The sequence below is a fragment of the Biomphalaria glabrata genome, chromosome 6, assembly GCF_947242115.1.
Source record: "Biomphalaria glabrata chromosome 6, xgBioGlab47.1, whole genome shotgun sequence".
NCBI classification, from domain to species: Eukaryota; Metazoa; Mollusca; class Gastropoda; family Planorbidae; genus Biomphalaria; species Biomphalaria glabrata.
In genome coordinates, this window is record NC_074716.1 from 39228877 (window position 1) to 39248019 (window position 19143).

The 19143-nt window shown below is 36.4% G+C and overlaps 1 protein-coding gene across 8 annotated transcripts in view; it reads left to right on the forward strand.

The window, feature by feature from the left end:
• Nucleotides 1-5492: 5492 nt before the first annotated feature.
• The window catches only part of LOC106056458 (intermembrane lipid transfer protein VPS13D-like), a 75351-nt gene continuing 61700 nt past the window's right edge, over nucleotides 5493-19143 (forward strand). For all 8 annotated transcript variants that reach the window (XM_056031567.1, XM_056031569.1, XM_056031570.1 and 5 more), the window contains exons 1-14: nucleotides 5493-5648; nucleotides 8292-8423; nucleotides 8744-8821; nucleotides 8944-9056; nucleotides 9760-9837; nucleotides 10952-11038; nucleotides 11233-11349; nucleotides 14966-15094; nucleotides 15246-15296; nucleotides 15606-15847; nucleotides 16339-16507; nucleotides 16611-16706; nucleotides 17623-17842; nucleotides 18134-18271. In XM_056031567.1, the coding sequence (XP_055887542.1) occupies nucleotides 8327-8423; nucleotides 8744-8821; nucleotides 8944-9056; nucleotides 9760-9837; nucleotides 10952-11038; nucleotides 11233-11349; nucleotides 14966-15094; nucleotides 15246-15296; nucleotides 15606-15847; nucleotides 16339-16507; nucleotides 16611-16706; nucleotides 17623-17842; nucleotides 18134-18271 (1615 nt within the window). In that variant the 5' untranslated portion in view covers nucleotides 5493-5648; nucleotides 8292-8326. The remainder of the gene's footprint in view (nucleotides 5649-8291; nucleotides 8424-8743; nucleotides 8822-8943; nucleotides 9057-9759; nucleotides 9838-10951; nucleotides 11039-11232; nucleotides 11350-14965; nucleotides 15095-15245; nucleotides 15297-15605; nucleotides 15848-16338; nucleotides 16508-16610; nucleotides 16707-17622; nucleotides 17843-18133; nucleotides 18272-19143) is intronic.

Sequence of the window (19143 nt, forward strand, 5' to 3'; positions counted from 1 at the left end):
CGTGGCCACTACATAGCAGTCGCAGCGCAAACCTGTGTATCATCAGTCCTAGTGTGTCAAATCGCCGTACTGGAGTCATGGACGCTAATCTACTACGTCGCATAGGACGCACATGTGTGTTACTCAAATCACGACTAGATAGCGAGGTTTTCCGAAATATTCGTCGACTTGGCATCGGGCGTAAACTGCCGACAGTTCGTGGGTCTAGGGCTGGGCGTCTTATACGCCTATGGTATAACCCATCGCAATTCAACTCAACAGATACATGTCACACAGTTTCCAGGACTCTTAACTGTGTTGTTAACCCCACCCCTACCCCTGTCATTTCTTCAACGACAGAGTTCAGCAGCTCCCTACTAAACTGTTTTATTAACCACCCCACCCCTATTGCTCCTCACACAACAGAGGTCAGATGTCCCCATCAAAAACCTATAATTCGGGATATTACTCCTCCGGTGTCTTCAAAATGTGCTACGCCTCTGGTGACTATATCCTCCAGTCTGCTTAAAATAATGCACCTAAACGCCCAGTCATGCAGTAACAAAGCTCTTGAGCTTGTAGACACCATCACTGATGATAGCTACGACATCGTTTTCCTTAGTGAGACATGGCTTAAAGAAGTTGGTGATGAGCCAAGAACCACTGAGCTAACGCCACCAGGCTTTATTTTAAAGAGTCTCCCTCGAAAAACAGGCAGCGGGGGTGGTCTAGCAATACTGTACAGAGATACTCTAGCCAAGTATGTAATAATAAGACCTGAAAGCTCAGCGTAACCACCTTTGAGATGTGCGAGTTTCGCCTTTCCCACCACAGTAGAACACTGACTTTTATTTTCCTGTACCGCCCACCACCAAGAAAGATAAATAAATTGACAACAAAAGTTTTCATCGAAGAATTTCAAGACCTCCTTGGCAGTCACATATCAACAAAAGATCTATTTGTCATAGGCGATGTGAACTTGCATTTTGACAGTGAAAATGAGACATACGCGATGTCGCTTAAAAATGCGCTAAAGGATCGCAACTTAGACCAACTGATAAGACTAAGACTAAGACTAAGACTGCTTTATTGATCCTTACGGAAATTTGTTGTGATTACAAGGACTCGTTTCTCATATAAAGACAACACAACAGAAACATACACATAAATACAACAGACAACATGAAGAGTTCATTCAGCGACTACACACAGGTATCTTGGTGCATTTCATGTTCCCTGATCAATGAGTGGCGGTGATAGAGTCTGACCGAGTGAGGTACGAACGAGTTTTTGTACCGCTCCGTTCTTGTTTTGATTGACAGCAGTCGCCCACTTCGCGACGACCTGGCGTAGTCCTGATGGAGCGGGTGGCCGTTGTCTTCCAAGATTTTTTCGATTTTTCTTAGGCACGTTTGTTCAAAAAGTTCCTTTAAATGTGGTAATGTAGTGAGTGTAATTTTTGATGCTTTTTTAATTATGTTTTCTAGACGTTGCAACAGTTTAGATGAGGCGTTGCCTTGCCAACAACTTATTCCGTATGTTAGCAGATTTTGTACAGTTGCGCCGTAAAATGTCTCAAGGATAAATGTTCCGACACACGTCAAAGGTCATACTCTTGACTGGATTGTTACAAATGCAAGTGAGCTTATAGCCAAACTCAATGTCTCAGACCGCGGCTTGTCAGATCATTTTCACGTACACTTTGAAATGCGCCTATCAAAAGCAAAAAAGCCAAAGAAAAACGTGACTTCCCGTAAACTTAAAGCCATAGATATTGCCTCCTTCAAAATGGACGTGACCTCTTTGCTGTTGCAACAGAGCAACACAGACGTTCTCAGCAATTACAATTCTTGCTTGAAAAAGTTGCTGGACAGCCATGCACCTCTTGTCACTCGTACAGTCTCAGTTAGGCCATCTGCACCCTGGTTGACGGAAGACATAAAGACTGCCAAACTTATTCGCCGACGTGCCGAACGTACATTTCAAAAGACAGGTCTGACGATACATCGACAAATATACATACTAGAAAAAAAAACAATGTTAACCGTATGATTAGAGTCGCAAAAGCTAGTCATATTCGACAAAAAAATCGAAACTTCTGATTCTTCAAAGGAGCTATTTAGGATCACCGCTGAAATGTTAGGGGGAGCAAATAACGAACGTTTGCCGTCATCTATCCCAGTATCTGAACTTCCTGATTCCTTCAATAGATTCTTCATTGGGAAGATTGAGCAGATTAGAAATGACATGCCATCCCTCTCATCACAGCTTGACCACTCTCCAATTTTTCAAAATACTCCTTTTTGCGAGTTTCAGCGTGTATCTGAAGATTATGTCAAAAGTACTATTTTAAAGATGCCAAATAAGTCATGTGACCTTGATCCTATTCCAACTTCCTTGCTCCTTGAATGTTTAGATGAGCTTGTACCTACAATTACTAACATTGTGAACTCTTCACTGACTTCAGGCATTGTACCACAGCAATTTCAGCATGCACTTGTCAGGCCCTTATTAAAGAAATCCAGTCTTGACCCGGAATGTCTAAAAAACTATCGCCCGGTATCATATCTTCCCTTCCTGTCAAAGCTTCTGGAGCGCATCATGTTAGCGCAAATTCTTTCTCATCTTGAACAGTACTGTCTCTTGGAAGAATTTCAATCTGCATATAGGAAGTGCCGTAGCACAGAGACAGCAGTGGTCAGGGTACTAAACGACTTACTTCACAATTCCGACAAAGGCCACATTTCCATGCTGGACTTGTCCGCATCCTTTGATACGCTAGACCATGAAATTATGATGGCCAGATTCTCTGCAACTTTTGGTTTAGCAGGGGTCGTCCTAAAGTGGCTTGGATCCTACCTGACGGAACCCACCCAAAGTGTCGTTGTTAGCGGGACGGAATCAACAAGCTTACTTTTGAAGTACGGAGTACCCCAAGGATCAGTTCTAGGCCCAGTACTGTTCACTATGTACACATATCCACTCAGCGGTGTCATACGGCCAACCGGCATCTTATACCATTTCTTTGCCGATGACTCACAGTTATACGATTCATCATACCCTCAGAGGTGTCGCATCTGGCAGAGAAAATCAGTAGTACCGTTGCAAGGGTGAGCGATTGGATGGTTGAAAATAAACTCAAGATGAACGAAGACAAGACAGAAATAATTAAGATTGGCACTAGGAACAATGTCTCAAAAGTTGAAAGCACAGATTCTCTCTTTATCACGAACTGCCATGTTCCTTTTGTCCATGTAGTGCGGAATCATGGAGTTTTCTTCGACTCAACACTATCTTTTGACCCACACATAAGTCAGCTCTGCAAAGGTCTTTATCTGCAGCTGCGCAGAGTAGGCCAGATCCGACCATATTTAACAACAGAGTCAACAAAAACGCCAGCTGTGGCATTCATACTCTCCCGCCTTGACTACTGCAACTCCGTGCTAGCAGGTATACCTGATTACAAAATAGCCAAGCTGCAACGTATACAGAACAACCCGCTCGAATAGTCCTTAAAAAAACTAGACAAGATTCTGCTACTACGCTCTTGCGCACGCTCCATTGGCTTCCCTTGAAAGCGAGAATCGATTACAAGGTTGCCACACTTTGTCATCAGTGTATATATAACAATGAGATGCACCTGTACCTTAGCGAACTGATTACTCCATATGTCCCCCAGAGAGCCCTGCGCTCAATCGTTGCTCCCTCAAAAGCTACGGTCTACGTGCTTTTTCAGTTCACGGACCAAAGGTTCGGAACTCACTCCCCATTGATCTCAGACAGACAACATGCTACACCACTTTTAAGAAGAACATTAAGAACTATCTGTTTAAAACTTTTTTAGATTAACTGTCATTTTAGCTCTCGTGTTTTTGTTTGTAATGTTGTTACAGCGCCTTGAGCCTACATTTTGTTTGTTAACAGCGCTTTATAAATAAAATTATTATTATTATTATTTGTTCTGCGACAATTTCAAGAAAAATGCAAAGAACAGAACTTAAACCTATACGTTGCCTTTGTGGACCTCACCAAAGCTTTCGACACGGTCAGTCGCGATGGTTTGTGGAGGATTTTGGCCAGGCTGGGATGCCAATCTACGTTCCTATCCATTCTCCAGCAGTTTCACGTGGGACAAAGAGGCCAGATCAGACACAATGGTGCCCTTTCTGATCACTTCCCAATAGAAAATAGCGTGAAGCAGGGCTGTGTACTTGCTCCTTGCTATCTTCTTTGGCGTAATGTTGGGTCAAATGAGGCAGCGATTGCACGAAGGCATCTATATCCGGTTTCGTTCTGACGGCAATGTGTTCAATCTTCGACGTCTACTATCCCATACAAGAACAAAGGAGATGGTCATAGTGGGACTTCTATAAAAAAAATATACCGATGATAGCGCCCTGCTAGCTCACAATGAACATGACCTCCAGAACGCGGTAAACGAATATGCATACGCTGCCGCCTCTTTCGGTCTATCTATAAACCTCGGGAAAACAGAATTCATGTTCCAGAAGTCGCCCAATAAAACATACTCAGCCCCAAGGATCACCGTAAACGGAAAGCCCCTTAATGTGGTAGACCACTTCACATATCTAGGTAGTATAGTGTCAAATGACTCCTCACTTTCAAGGGAAGTTGATAACCGCCTGGCCAGGGCTAATAGCGCTTTTGGACGCATTCAGGCGAGAGTTTGGCGGAATAGATCGCTCCACCTCACTACAAAAATCAGTGTCTACCAGGCGATGGTTCTCTCAACCCTTCTGTATGGCTCTGAGACATGGACACTATACAGGAAACATCTAAGACTTCTTGAGCGCTTCCACCAAAGATGCTTGCGCTCCATCATGGACATACGGTGGCAAGACCGCACTACAAATAGCGATGTCCTTGCGAACGCCGGTATGGACAGTATAGGGGGCTTCTTTGGTCCGACAGTTACGCTGGGTAGGGCACGTATCCCGTATGGGAGACGAACGTATGCCAAAGGCAGTCTTTTTTGGTGAGCTAAAAGGTGATCGACGTAACAGAGGCACCCCACGGAAACGCTTCAAAAACCAGCTTAGGCGTCAACTTTCCTTGGCTGACATAGAAGAGAGCACCTGGTTGCATGCGGCCTTAGAACGAGACAGCTGGTCACTCACGAAGGCCGCGGGATACACATTTGAGGCCAAAAGAAAATCTGCTACTGAGGACAAACGCAGACGGCGAAAAGAAAATCTAATCGACCACTTGCAGACAATGGTTATGCTTGCCCTGGATGTGGCACAATATGTAGGTCATAGCTGGGACTGCGTAGCCACGGGAAATACTGCATTCCTCACTAATCTTCGGACTCGAAGACTAGCCTTATTATTATTATAAACTAAATAGATATTTAAAAAAAAAATCAGAATAGTTAACGTGTATCCCTTCAAACTCTTCCATACCCCTGGGGGGCACTGGGGGTACGCCCTCCCCACTTTGGGAAACACTGTTTACTAGATCTACTTTTTTTTTCGTTTCTTATTTAGTCATTCATTTAAAATGCAAGTACAAAGTAGTGCATGATAATAAAAACAACACAATCTCCTAACGTAACTAGACTTTTACTTTACTCAATGACTATGCTATGGTAGATAGAGATTAGAATGTGGTGAATAGAATACCAACAGATTTAGATGTATTAATTGAAGGTAATTTATGAGTTAATATCTAAAGAATATAGGTTTAAATCTAGACCTACTGGCGCAGTTACAGTGTTACTGTTGAATTCAATGAATTCATTATTTATGATTATTCATTCAGTCCAGTGGCTTCAGCCTTCAGTGGCCTTCACGAGTCAAGTCATGCAGTCATGGTACTCCAGTCACTGTGACTGGCCTTGCCTGGTCTATTTCAGTATTTCTTGACTGAACTTTTTTTTTATCACTAATACTAGTAATACTCACACTAATGACTGTAAGTTTATGCTGTAGTCAGTGTAGTGTAACTGTAACTCAAGTAACTGTGAACGACTGTGACTGTGCCTAGAAATGGAATATTATTATATAGAAATAAATCTAGATCTATCACATTCATTCACTGTCACAAGTCACAAGCCCAAGCCTCACAAGGCACAAGGTCAGTTTGAGTATGATCATGATGGCTCAAATTGTCAACAAATGGCTGCCTATTGTTTGTGCAATATTTCGCTTTGTGTGCTGGACTGTCATTTGTCATTAGACTGACTTGTTGAATGACTTGTGATGGTCCGGGTTCATCCCCTGCCCTCCCCCATGGACCTGATACACTGCCATCCGCTATGGACCCGTCATCCTGGTTTTTAAGATGTAGAATTGTAGATCAGATATATTTATTATGATATCTTCAACTCTGATGAAGGAACATCTGAAACTTGGTAAACATTTGAGAAACTAAACAAAAAACTGACCAGACCTATAGAATCATATCATGTAGACCAGGGTTGGGCAAATTATGGACCGCGGGCCACATGCAGCCCGCCGAAGCGTTTTATGCGGCCCGCGAACACCAACAAATATTAGATTTGTCTTCAGATTATATATATATACAAAAATTTAAATATCTATATAAACTATTGAAACTTCAGATTCTTATGATGAAGAGGCTAAAGAAACATTGACTATACATGTCAATCTAAAAAGTTGAAAGTAAACGAAGATTATTCTAATTGGCAATATGTGGAAACTTTAAAAGACGCAAACTCAGGCCAGTATTTATTCAATACTATGAAAAACTGTGTTGAAAGAGTTCATTTGGCAAGGAAGAATATGGCAAGTGTAACAACTGATGGCGTCCTCGCTTTGCTTTGGAAAATTGTTAATACAATTAAAGAACATTATCCCAAGTTTACAAAAGCTTCATTGAATATCAAACATGTTATTGACCCAATTATCTCAGGGATCAAACTCATCAGAACTAGGGGTCTTAATCACAGGCAGTGGCAGTTACGAAAAATACTTTAAGATTGTGAAACAAAACTTTCTGATACTCGGTAACAAAATAGTATCGGCGAGGTTTAGCATGGAAAAGGTATTGAGAAGAATATGGGAACTCAAGGAAGAAATTGTTATGTTCCATGAAGGATGTTGATTGTGACTTTGTTTCTGGTATTTCTGTAGGAGTGGAAGATAGACTTCATGTTCGACATTGACATTATTACTATTTGTTGTTTGCACGTGTATGTGCATCTTTTCAAACAAAGCGATCTCATTTCTCCAGGCAAGCAAGTGAAAACAGGCTTTATCATTTTCCTTTGCTGAAAGGTGAAGCTATTTCTTGTGAAATTGTTGAAAAGTACAATACTTATTTTAATACTTTGATGTGGAAATTGAAAGCAAATTTTAAGACGTCAAAAACTTTGAACATTTTTCAATACCCTCAGTTGACCTTTTCGTGATTCAGTTGATTCAGCTACAGAGGACATACCTCCAAGCAAAGTGCCAGAAGCTGTATTTCCACACTTAAAAAACTTTGCTGCTAAACTTTCATATTATTTGGGTCCACATACATCTGTGAACAAGTATTTTATTGTTTGAAAATAAACCAGTGTAAGAACAGTTTGATGCTGATTGACTTATTTGAAATTCAGTCACGAGGGAAACAACAAATAAAATATAAGTATGATTACGAAATAGCAAAATAAAAATTATATAGTTTCAGAAATTGCTAACTTTTGTTGCAATGCAAATTTATAATACAGTACAAATGTGAAGGAAAAGACATACATCTAGCTATTGGATTTTTACAAGTTGCTAGTATATATATATATATATGCAGCCCCCTATTCACAAATTTATTTCATTCAATGCGGCCCTCAATAAAAAAAGGTTGCCCACCCCTGATGTAGACTATTAGATACTGAACTATATTTATATATAGATCTAGTTTTATTTTTTTTTCTAGGTCTAGTTACTGATAGTATAGGTCAGATTTATAAGTCTTCTAGATCTAGATTTAGATGTCTAAGTAAGAGTGTTTAGTATTGAGTGTTACTGTTAATCAAGTGTTGCCATCACTTAGATAGATCTATTATATAATAAATTATTAAATAACTATATATATAGATTTAGATATACATTATATTATTTTATTCTATTCAGTTATTGAATTTATTACATTCATCATCAAGAGCTCCTCTTGCTCTATGCTGCACACCGACCATCACAGTCAAATGTCAACACTACATTTGCTTAGAATGGCTGTAAAGTAACTAGAAAGCTGCTATGTTTCAGAACAAAACTGATAAGACACGATTGTGTTAATATGTTTTAACTGGAACATATTTAATTCTATAATGACAATATTATTTTCCACAGCAAAATAATGTATCAAAAGAATCAAATTTTGAACAATGCTTGAAGGTTTAGCAGCGTGGGTTCTGAACACATATGTGGGAGAGTATGTAGAGAATCTCAATACAGCTCAACTGTCTATAGCCTTTTTAAAAGGTTTGTAATTTTGCATACAATTCAAAGAATTTATAACTTGTTTTATAATGTAAAAATATTATATTAAAGAAATATCTTTGTAATTTTAAAACATAACACACTCATTACATTAAAAAGAAATATTTGTTAAAAACTTCCACCTAATCACATAGGTTTCTGATATAATGGTTGTGGAAAAAAAAGTAAGGTTGGCTAGTTGCCAACCATTGACCACAATTATCCTTTGAACTTTTTGGCTGAATGAAAGCTTTTCTTACTTGTAGTCTTCAAAACTCTTACACTTAGATCTATAGTTCTTTTTTTTAAAATCAATCTTTTAGGTGCAGTTGAGCTTGAGAATTTACCTCTTAAAAAAGATGCACTTAAAAGTTTAGACATACCAATAGAAGTCAAATCTGGTAAGTAAAAGAACTTTATCTAATGAAATAGCATTTAACTTTATTTATGATATTTTTTTTTTAACAATATTTACTTGATACTAACATTTATTTTACTTACTAATTAAAACATTTCTATTTAGGGTTAATTGGAAAGATAACATTAAACATTCCACTGAGGAGTCTTCGAAGTGAACCGTGGGTCATCTCTATTGAAAAACTATATATTGTGACAGGACCACTGACCAACATTCAAGTGAGTTATTAACAAATAAAATAGTGTTGACTCTGAATGGTTCTTGTTAGAATGTCTTAGAGTTTGACATCATTTAATATTAGTATTATTTGTATAGTGACATTTCCTTGCTACTACAATATGCTCAGTGTGATTTAGTCAAATCTTTTTTTTGAGAATATATGGTTGGATTCTGGGGGAAGGATATTTTGGTGACCATCAGGCTCTCAGCTAACACTATTTAGCTGGAGTCAAATCTCAAATTATGCTCAAAACATTCATTACTTCAGTCAAGCTGTTTCTATCATACAGCCCCATTAGTATAGCATTCACTCTTTGATTTATTTTCCCATGGAGATCATAGTTTTCCTTTCAGACCTTGTGGTCTATAGGGTAGATGATGTAAAGGTCATCTGATTCTGTGGCCTACGGTTTACGAGGGTGTCATGTGGCCAGCACAATGACCAACCGCCTTTACTTTTCCCCAACTAATGTCAGGTATCCATTAGTCTTCTCCAGGATTCGAACCCAGGACCCCCGGTTCAGAAGCCAAGCGCTTTACCGCTCAGCCACCGCGCCTCCCATAGAGATCATGGTCGTTTGTAAATGTGTTGCTCTTAATACCATGAAACAGACACTTTTTGAAAGCAACAGTTTAAAATGCATTATACAAGACTAATGATAAGATGTAAACTCATGTCCTAGCAATGTTGACTATTTGCAGTATGATGCAGAAAGTGAAAGAAAACATCACCAGGAACAAAAGAAAATCATGCTGGATGCTCTGGAAGAGAAATGGAAGGTCACAATTACTATGTTTAGTTTTTTTTTTTTTTTTTGAAAAGGGGGGGGGGGGTGATTTTTTTTTTTTTTTTTAGAGTGATCATATGGTTTTGGGGTGAGATTTCTCTCATAAAATATGCTGGAAAAAAATGTATTGTTAAATAAACAAACTAAAAATTTTTAAAATATAATCTAAAAACATGAACAAGGTAATAGTTAAATGAATTAACAGTAATGGAAAACAAAATACATAGAAAATGAGCTATAAAGTTAGAAAATACATTCTATTTCTTTTTTGACCATCGTCCTTAATAATAAGTAATATGTATGTTAATGGCAAAGCTCCAAATCCCGGCACTTTCAGGCAAATTAAGAAAGTCTATAGAATTACTAGTTCTACATCAGGCAAATGTAGAAAATGTCTTATCTAGAAAGATAGATTAGTAAAATATAGATTAATTAAAAAAAAACACAACTAGAGCAATAGGATATTTTAAGATAACAAAAAATACATGTGTTTATCCTTATACTAAGTGCAATTTCAATTTTTAAATAATCAAATAAATCTTATTTTTAAAAAAGTAACCACATAAGTAAAAAAATGAAACGATACATTTTGCAAAAATCTTGCTGCAGTTAACTGCACTTAGGTTAATTCTATCTGCAAACAACTAAATTATTCTCCAAGTCTGAATGTAGACACCTCTCTTGTCAGTTATGTTTGTAGTACACTTTGAAGCAGCTTTGTCTGAAAGCGTTAGGCATTATATAGAATGTTGGATTTCGCACTTTGCTGGTAACACGTATGTATATATATTTATAATGGGCACTTTTCAGTGTAAGAATCTTAATCTAGATAAAATTTGCTTTCATTTCTAAGAGTTAATTTGAATTTATAATTCTAATTCATCTAAATTTTGGCTATCATGTTCCTAACTAGATCGATAGTACATCTCTGCACATTAGTCAAATTAGATGAAAACAAAAATCTCTAAATTAAAAAAAAAAAACACAACAGAAAAATAAGAGTTCAGTTTACAAAGTAACACTAACAAAAGTTTTGCTGCTCATATTATTTTTAGTTAGTTATTTGAGCTTTTTTTAAATCACTAATCTTTTATTTTTGTTTCAAGGTTATTCAAGGACATCAGAAAGATCAGTCAGCATCCTGGTTTTCCTACGGAGCCTCCATGGCAGCTAATATACTGGAAAATATTCAGGTATAATTTATAGTTTTTTTTTTCTGTTATTCTTTTTTTTTTTTTTCAAACTGGTTTAATCCCCCAAATAATACATTGTGATTCTTGTGTACAATGTTCTCTTTGTGGGTTTTAAATTGTAGGATACACTAGTTCCAACAGGTGGTAATAACAATTAGGAAAGATTTTAAAGTTAGCCTCATTTTTTTTTTCAGCTGAATGTCAAAGATGTCCACATTAGATATGAGGATGACACGCTCAATCCTGCTTGTCCTTTTGCATGTGGCATTGTCATCAAATATCTGAGTGTTCAGAGCACTGATTCAACTTGGGTATGCTAAAGAAATCCTTTATATTTCAATAAGATTAGTTTCTTTTAAATGTTTGCAGTTGCTAAATTGAAAGCATTATGAACTTAATGGTAGTAGATGATAGCTTTGTGTCTGGTGAACTAAGGGTGTTTACTTCAAATCTTTTAGGAGCTTGGAAATTTTATCCAGAATTTAAGTGTATCCACAGTTTTGAGAGATATATGACTTATTGTAGAGGGCAATGCTTAGTTTTACATTGTTCTGGCAACATGATCTTGAACCATTGGCTATTTCAATTCTCCTGCCCCATAAACTGTAAATCTCAAAGGAACTTATTGCTTAAATAACCTGGAGTGGGATGATTATCCTTAAAATGAAGTATTTTTTTCATGCAAACAAGGTTCAAACTTTTTTCATCTATTTATGAATAGTGACTGTCATCTGATGCACAAACCTTGCCACAGTGTGACAGCTTGAGTGCCTCAATGACCCTCTGAGCTATACCAGCGGGAGCTCATCGCTCCTGGCAGGTACTATCAAGCTGGACAGGTCTGTCAGGAAAGAGGCCAGACAAAAGGTGCATTCCCTTCCCTGGGACATAGGGGTTGTGCCATAGGCTAACAACCTGTCCATGGAAAAAAATAGTGTTACAGAAACCAGAGCTAAAACACAAACACTTAACATAGTAAGAGGCGAGAGTAGAGCTCCACAAAGGAGACTTATGAAGCTGTGCAGGGAAAGTTGAACGAATCCTGTGAGGCTGACCACTCTACTTAAACCAATGAAAAAGAAACACTTTCTTATTCAGAAGGCATCATTTAACTTGGAAATATGGAATGTCCGTACTTTACTGGAACCAGGTAGATGTGCACAAGTTCAATGGAACACATTCAGTGAAACAAGACTGCAATCAGGAGAAACCCTTCTCTTCTCTGTAAAGGAAAAAGAAGATTACTTACATGAAAATGGTGTAGCACTACTACTAAACAAGGAAGCTTTCAAAAGTCTTTTAGAATAGGAACCAGTTTCAGAACGAATAATTAGAGCCAAATTTTTGTCTAAGTTCAAAAGTATTCACATCATTATGTGCTATGTTCCCACCAACCTTGCAAGTGATACTGACAAAAATACATTTTATGACCAACTGCAAAGAATAGTTGACAAAATACCTACAAGAGATGTTCTGATCATCATGGGAGACTTGAATGCAATAGTGGGAAGTGACAACAGAGAGAGAGAGAGAGAGAGAAAAGTATGGGCACTCATGGACTTGGCACCATAAATGAAAATGGAGAAATGTGTGCAGACTTCTGCACATTTAGTGAACTGGTGATAGATAGGAGGCAGCATTTTCCCCCACAAAAAATGCCACAAAGTGACATGGGTCTCACCAGACAATAAGACAGAGAACCAAATCGACCACATTACCATATGTCTCAACTGGAGAAGCACATTTACTAGATGTACGAAACAGAGGAGGGGCAGATATTGGCTCAGACCACCACCTAGTTGTTGCCAACCTAAAAATGAAGCAGGCCAGCAATAAAACAGAAATAAACAAAAGGAAAAGATTTGACCTAGACAAGCTCCACAACACCCAGATTAAAAATGAATTCCAGCCATCCCTTCAAAATAGATTTGTTGTGCTACAACTAGATGAGGCCGAACAAAGCGTTGATTAATCTTGGCAAAATTTCAAAGAAATTTTTACTGAAACAAGCAATGAAGTTCTAAGCCTAAGCCCTAAGAAGAATGAGGCATGGAAATTAATCGAAAAGGGGAAATGTGCTAAACAGGCAGTTAACCTAGCAAATACAAGAACCCACAAGCAACAATCCAAACAAGACTACCAAGCAATTTCACAAAAAGTCACCAAATGCTTAGACAAGACAAACGATCATTTTACGATAACAGGCAGAAGCAGCAGCAGGTTAAGGAGATTTAAAACTGTACAACTGTACAAAATCACCAAACTTCTTAGTACCAAAAGGGCTATTTGCAATGTTCCAGTCCGAGACAAATATGGAAAACTACTTTCTTCAATAAATGAACAGCTTGAAAGATGGAAAGAATATTTTCAAGAAGTGCTCAATAGACCCAAACCACTAAATCCACCAGATCTAAATGTAGGACCAACACTAGACATAAACATGGAAGAAATAACAAAAGATGAAATAAGGAATGGAGATCTATCACAATGAGAGAAATGGTGAGGCATCACTTTGTTGTCAGTACCAAGCAAGATTTTCAGCAGAATCCTGCTAAACAGAATAATGTGATGAACACCTAAGGGAAGAACAGGCTGGATTCATAAAAAGGAGATTTTGTGCTGACCAAATAGCAACACTCAGAATAATTGTAGAACAAGGTGTTGAATGGCAATCTCCTCTTTCTGCAACATTTTTAGACTTTGAAAAGGCCTTTGATAATATCGACAGAGAATCTGTCTGGACAATAATGAGACAGGATCCCAAATAAAATAATAACAATAATCAAAAACCTTTATGATGGTTTCACCTGCCAAGTAGCCCACTGTGGCAAGCTGTCAGAAGAATTTCCTGTCACAACAGGAGTCAAACAGGGATGTCTTCTTTCACCATTCCTGTTCCTTCTAGTATTGGATTGGGTCACAAAAGAATCCTACTCTAACGCATGGAAAGGAATCCAATGGACTCTCACACAAAAGCTGGAAGATCTGGAATTTGCTGATGACATAGCCTTATTATCACACAGACTACAGGATATGCAAGAAAAGGTCACAGCTTTAAGTGAAGTAGGAAAAAGAGTAGGCCTAAAAATAAACCACCAAAATACAAAAGTGCTTAAAGTAAACCACAAACAAATTGGAAACATAGAACTGGATTCTAGGACCATAGACCAAATAGATAATTTTATATACCTTGGGAGTGTAGTCAGTGTATCAGGTGGAACAGATGAAGACATTAAATGTCGTATAAATCTAGCATGTCAGACATTTACACAGCTAAAACCAACCTGGAAATCTCCTCACATCTCAAGACCAAAATAAGAATCTTTAACTATAATGTCAAAGATGTCCTACTGTATGGTTGTGAAACATGGAGAACAACTGAAGCGACAAGAAAAAAAAGTACAGACCTTCATCAACAGATGCCTGAGAAATATCCTAAAAATATACTGGTATGACAAAGTAGAAAACACTAAACTGTGGGAGATGAGTGGGCAGAAAAATATATAGGTGCAGATCTTAGAGAGGAAGTGGAGATGGATTGGTCACACCCTTAGAAAAGATTCCAACAACAGAGCTAGGCAGAGTGGAACCCACAGGGAACAAGACATAGAGGAAGACCAAAAAGAACATGGCGACGCAGTATACTAGAGGAAGCGAGAGGACCAGAAAGAGCTGGGAAGCCATCAAAAAACTATCAAGAGACCGTGGAGAGTGCGTGTTTTTGCTGAGGCCCTATGTTCCATGAGGAACTCAAAGGAATGATGATGATGATGATGATGAATAGTGAAATTCTTAGTTGTAATTTTTTCCCTTATATTTTTGCTTTTATAGGTCATCATAATTGTAATTGCTTTTATATTCTTGAACAAAACATGTTGAGTAGATATTGGTGAATTATGTTAAGATAATGTTATAACCTAATTACAGAAACCCAAGTTTGTCAGCCACTATGAAGGTAATGAAACAATGTTTAAGCTGGTGGATCTGCAAGATTTTGGGATTTATTGTGATACTCATGTAACACTAGTTGGACATCTGCCTTTGTCTGAGTTGGTGGTATGCTAGACTTATTCTTTTTGTGCTCTTATTTAACTCGTAAGATTTTTACTTTAATTTGATAAATATTTATATGTTGAGTGTTTTTTTTTTATTTGAAAGTCTTTACATGTATAAGTATAGAATGTGTATTTTTGTTTTCTTTCTCCAGGAAGTATTTGAAAAAGATATGAACCGTAGGACATTAGAGAGTGAATACAAGGTTGTTTAATTAAATTTTAATCATTAAATTTATATTCTTCTTTATCTTCTTATTTTTATTTTTTAGCAATAATATTTTAAAATTTTTAGCATTAGGCAGATTTATTTAGCTATATCTTAATTTTCAGTTTTGGTTGTCTATTAATTATGTTGACTCAAAAGCATTGAACTAAATACTATTCATTTCCTTTATAATTAGCAATTCTATATAATCAATGCTTTTTTTTTGTTACAGTTAGTATGATTTGTAAAGTTCTATTTTTTTTTCAGATAGATCTAGTTAAAATTATTTGTTTTTTAATACATTCAGGATCATAATTACATACTAAAGCCTATTAAAGCTGAAGGGAAAGTGACACGAAACACATCAGCATTCCCTTTGAAATCGGCACTGACTCCTCGAATATTTGTTGAGCTCACACTGGGTGAGATGTCTTTCAGCCTGGCCACTGACCAGTACCAGAGTTTAAACCTGTGGCAGAGAGAGTTTGCCAGGCACGACAGGCAGAGGAAATTCAGGAAAGGTCGTCCCTCAAGTCCAGTTAGCACAAGGTGAGATGACATGTGATTATCAGTCTGTTGCATTATTTGAAGCTTAAAAACATGATTACGCTGAGGTGAAGATTTGATATAATCTTCATCTGCAAAAATAATATTGCTTATTAGAGATTAGATAATGGAAGACCATAAACGATTGTATTTTGTATTTCTTTAAGTTGGCACAATGCCTTCATGGCTACTTCAGAGCATAATAATAATTTGAATGAATCTCTTGCATGTTGATTTGTCATCCTTAGAGATGATAAAGAATGCTAGTTGTGGCTTGGCAAATTATGACTGATAAATATTAGATTTGTGCATTATTATATATATATATATAAATAGATGACAAGTTCATCCTATTAACTGTTACTTTGTCAAATCCCTTCACCTTGACCCCATTTCTTTTGTGATTTCTCTTCAATCCTAACAACTTTGATTTTAGATGAAATGAATGAATGTTTTATTGGTTATTAAATAAATAAAATTGTTCTTTCTGTCAGTCCTAGATTGTGGTGGCAATTTGCTGTTCAGAGTCATTTAGAAATTATTCAAGACAGAAATGATCGGCTCACTAAAACTTTTATGATTGAGAGGGCACAAACAATAGTGAATTATTCTAGAATCTATACTGCATATTTGAAAGGCGAAATATTGACACCACAGCAAAAGGTGACTTAGAAATCAAAGCTTCAATAGTTATTATTTATACTTTGTTAAATAATGTTTCAATTATCTGGGTACAGTTTACTATTATCTGGGTATTTTATTTCAGTTACAAAAAGGAAACATTGAAGAGGATTTAGAGTTTGAAGAACTGAAACTAATCAGAGAGGCAACATTTGCTAAAGTCAAGAAGAACAATCAAATGGTAATTCAATCATTTCCACAAAATTATTTTTTGTCCCCTGGACGAAGGGAAGGAAGAGTTAGGATTGGTTACAAAGAAAGAAAAAAATCTTCAACTATTTTGATATTTATTTCTAGTCCAAAATGTTGCTTGACTCTCACTAGATGAGATTTAAACTACAGTGTTTTACATTAAAAAACTATAGAGTTTGGTATTTTTATTCACTTAGCTCTGACTTGCTTTCTTGCGCATGTTAAGTAGTAAAAGTGGATAGTTGTTGTGCTGGTCACATCACAACATCACATCTTTATTAAAACTTGGACGCATCACATCTTCATTAACAGTTGCCCACAAACGCTGTCAAATTCTAGTTATGTTCTTCTGAAAATCTCTAAGCATTGCAATTGATCTAGGAATAATGCAATTAGTAATTTTTGATCTTATGCATGCTCCTCATTAGCATGAGAGAGTTTTTTTCTTTAAATACCTATTATATTTTTATTTGTAAAAACAAAAGATATGATCATCCATTGAACTATTTGGAATTTAATTGGAATTTAGCAAAACTAACTTTTCACTGTTTGCAAAATAGTGTGAAAATAAAGTGTCGGGTGTGTTTTTTTTTAGTATCAAAATTGTACAATAATTATTGCTAATATTAAGTAATAGCTTGGTAATATTCTCTTTACAATAGTCTAAGAAAACTAAAAGTTTCATTTAAAGTGATTTGTTTTCAGTGTTAAGATAACTAACACCCATTCAACTTTTTAACTAACTAGATTTTTAAAAACTCTAGTAACATAGTTTAGCATAGTGTAAGCCGTTGGCACATCTGAAATATGAACTAAATGTTTCTGCTAGTAAGTTCTTATCATTTATTTAGTTTACTTCGAAGATTCCTTTCTATTTTATTTATTTATTTTGTTTCACAATTCAGGCATTACTACTGGCAAAGAAAAACTTGCCCACTGAAGTATTGTCTCCAACTCAACAGAAAGAAAGTGGCAGCTTGTTTCAGCATTGGTTTCCTGGCTGGTCTGGCTGGTCTCAGCCTGTTGAACAGCCAAAGTCAGATATGTTGGAAAATATCAGTGCTGATGTACAGGAGGAGCTCAAAACACCCAATTTAGATGATGTTGTAACTGAGGATTTGATTGGTAGGTTCAGTTTATTGATGTTGTAATTAACAATTGAATAGGTTGGTTGTGTTTATTTATGAATTTACAAAGTTGTATGAGTTTATGTTGCTACTGTGGCTATACGATTTTGTGACATGCTCTTTAAACTTTTGAAATGAAGGTTATGTGTGCAAACCATGCCCGCCATTATCTCCCCTGATATCCTTCTGGAAGTCTTTTTTTTTATGTTCTCTATACATATATATTATGTTGTGTTCTAAAACTTCTTATAGCAGCATTATTAGTTAATTGTTTCTGTTTCATTAACAGAGCAAGAACTTCAAGATGTCATCAAAGATTCATCTGAGAACAGTTCATTTTTGAGAAAGGATGTTGTTTTTGCCAGAATGACTTTTCTTCTTACAAAGGGTTCTTTCCAGTTGAGAGAATCCCATAACTCTAACAAAGGTTTGTGGATACAACTCTTTAGACAGTCTATTTGCTAACTTTAGGAATAAAAATTATTAGTTGTTCTTTATTTAAATTGTAGAGATTCATTATCAGTTAAACAAAAATTATGTTTTTTTAAAATATGTTTAGGATCATTTTTTTCAAAATTAGCTTGCTGTAGCTCTGTTATTAGTGCTAGAATATGAAGAAACTTGTAAAGAAAGTTAAAAAAAAAATTTTTTAATGTGTTAAATAGTTCTTGTTCACTTCTGATGTTAACTGAACACTGCTGGACCATTCACACATTGCTATTTGTTCAGTGGCGTTTGATATCCCCTTTTATTCTTTGATTTTGGACTTTTTATATTGAAATATTTTTAGTTTAGAATTAGAAAATATTTGTACCGGATAAGAAAACCCTAAATGAAAAGTTTAAATTATTTCATAAATCTTAATGAAAATATTAGTTCAAGTAACCTCCTGAACATTTAATAAGCTTTGGATTTAATTTATATGTACACTAATGCTTTATTCCAAGTGAAATGTCATTATATTTATGTTTCATTCAAGAAAGAGTTAGTGTTGATGTGTCTCATTCTTGTGTTGTCCAGCACAGATCTCTTGTTGCTCTATTAGTCATTCTTAGTTCAACAGTTTATTTATTTTCATAGCCTTCACTAATCTGGGCATGTCAAGTAGAGATTGCTCCTATGCAAGAATAAAATTTAGCTCATAATGACATTTTAAATAGTCCATAACACTATTAAGACAGACTTTATTAGTATAGAGTCTTGACTTTGCTGCCTTTCTATAAGCAGAGCTCATTCCTGCTGCTGATTCTATTTGCGAACAACAATATTGTTCTCCAAGTCACAATTTTCACCTCAATT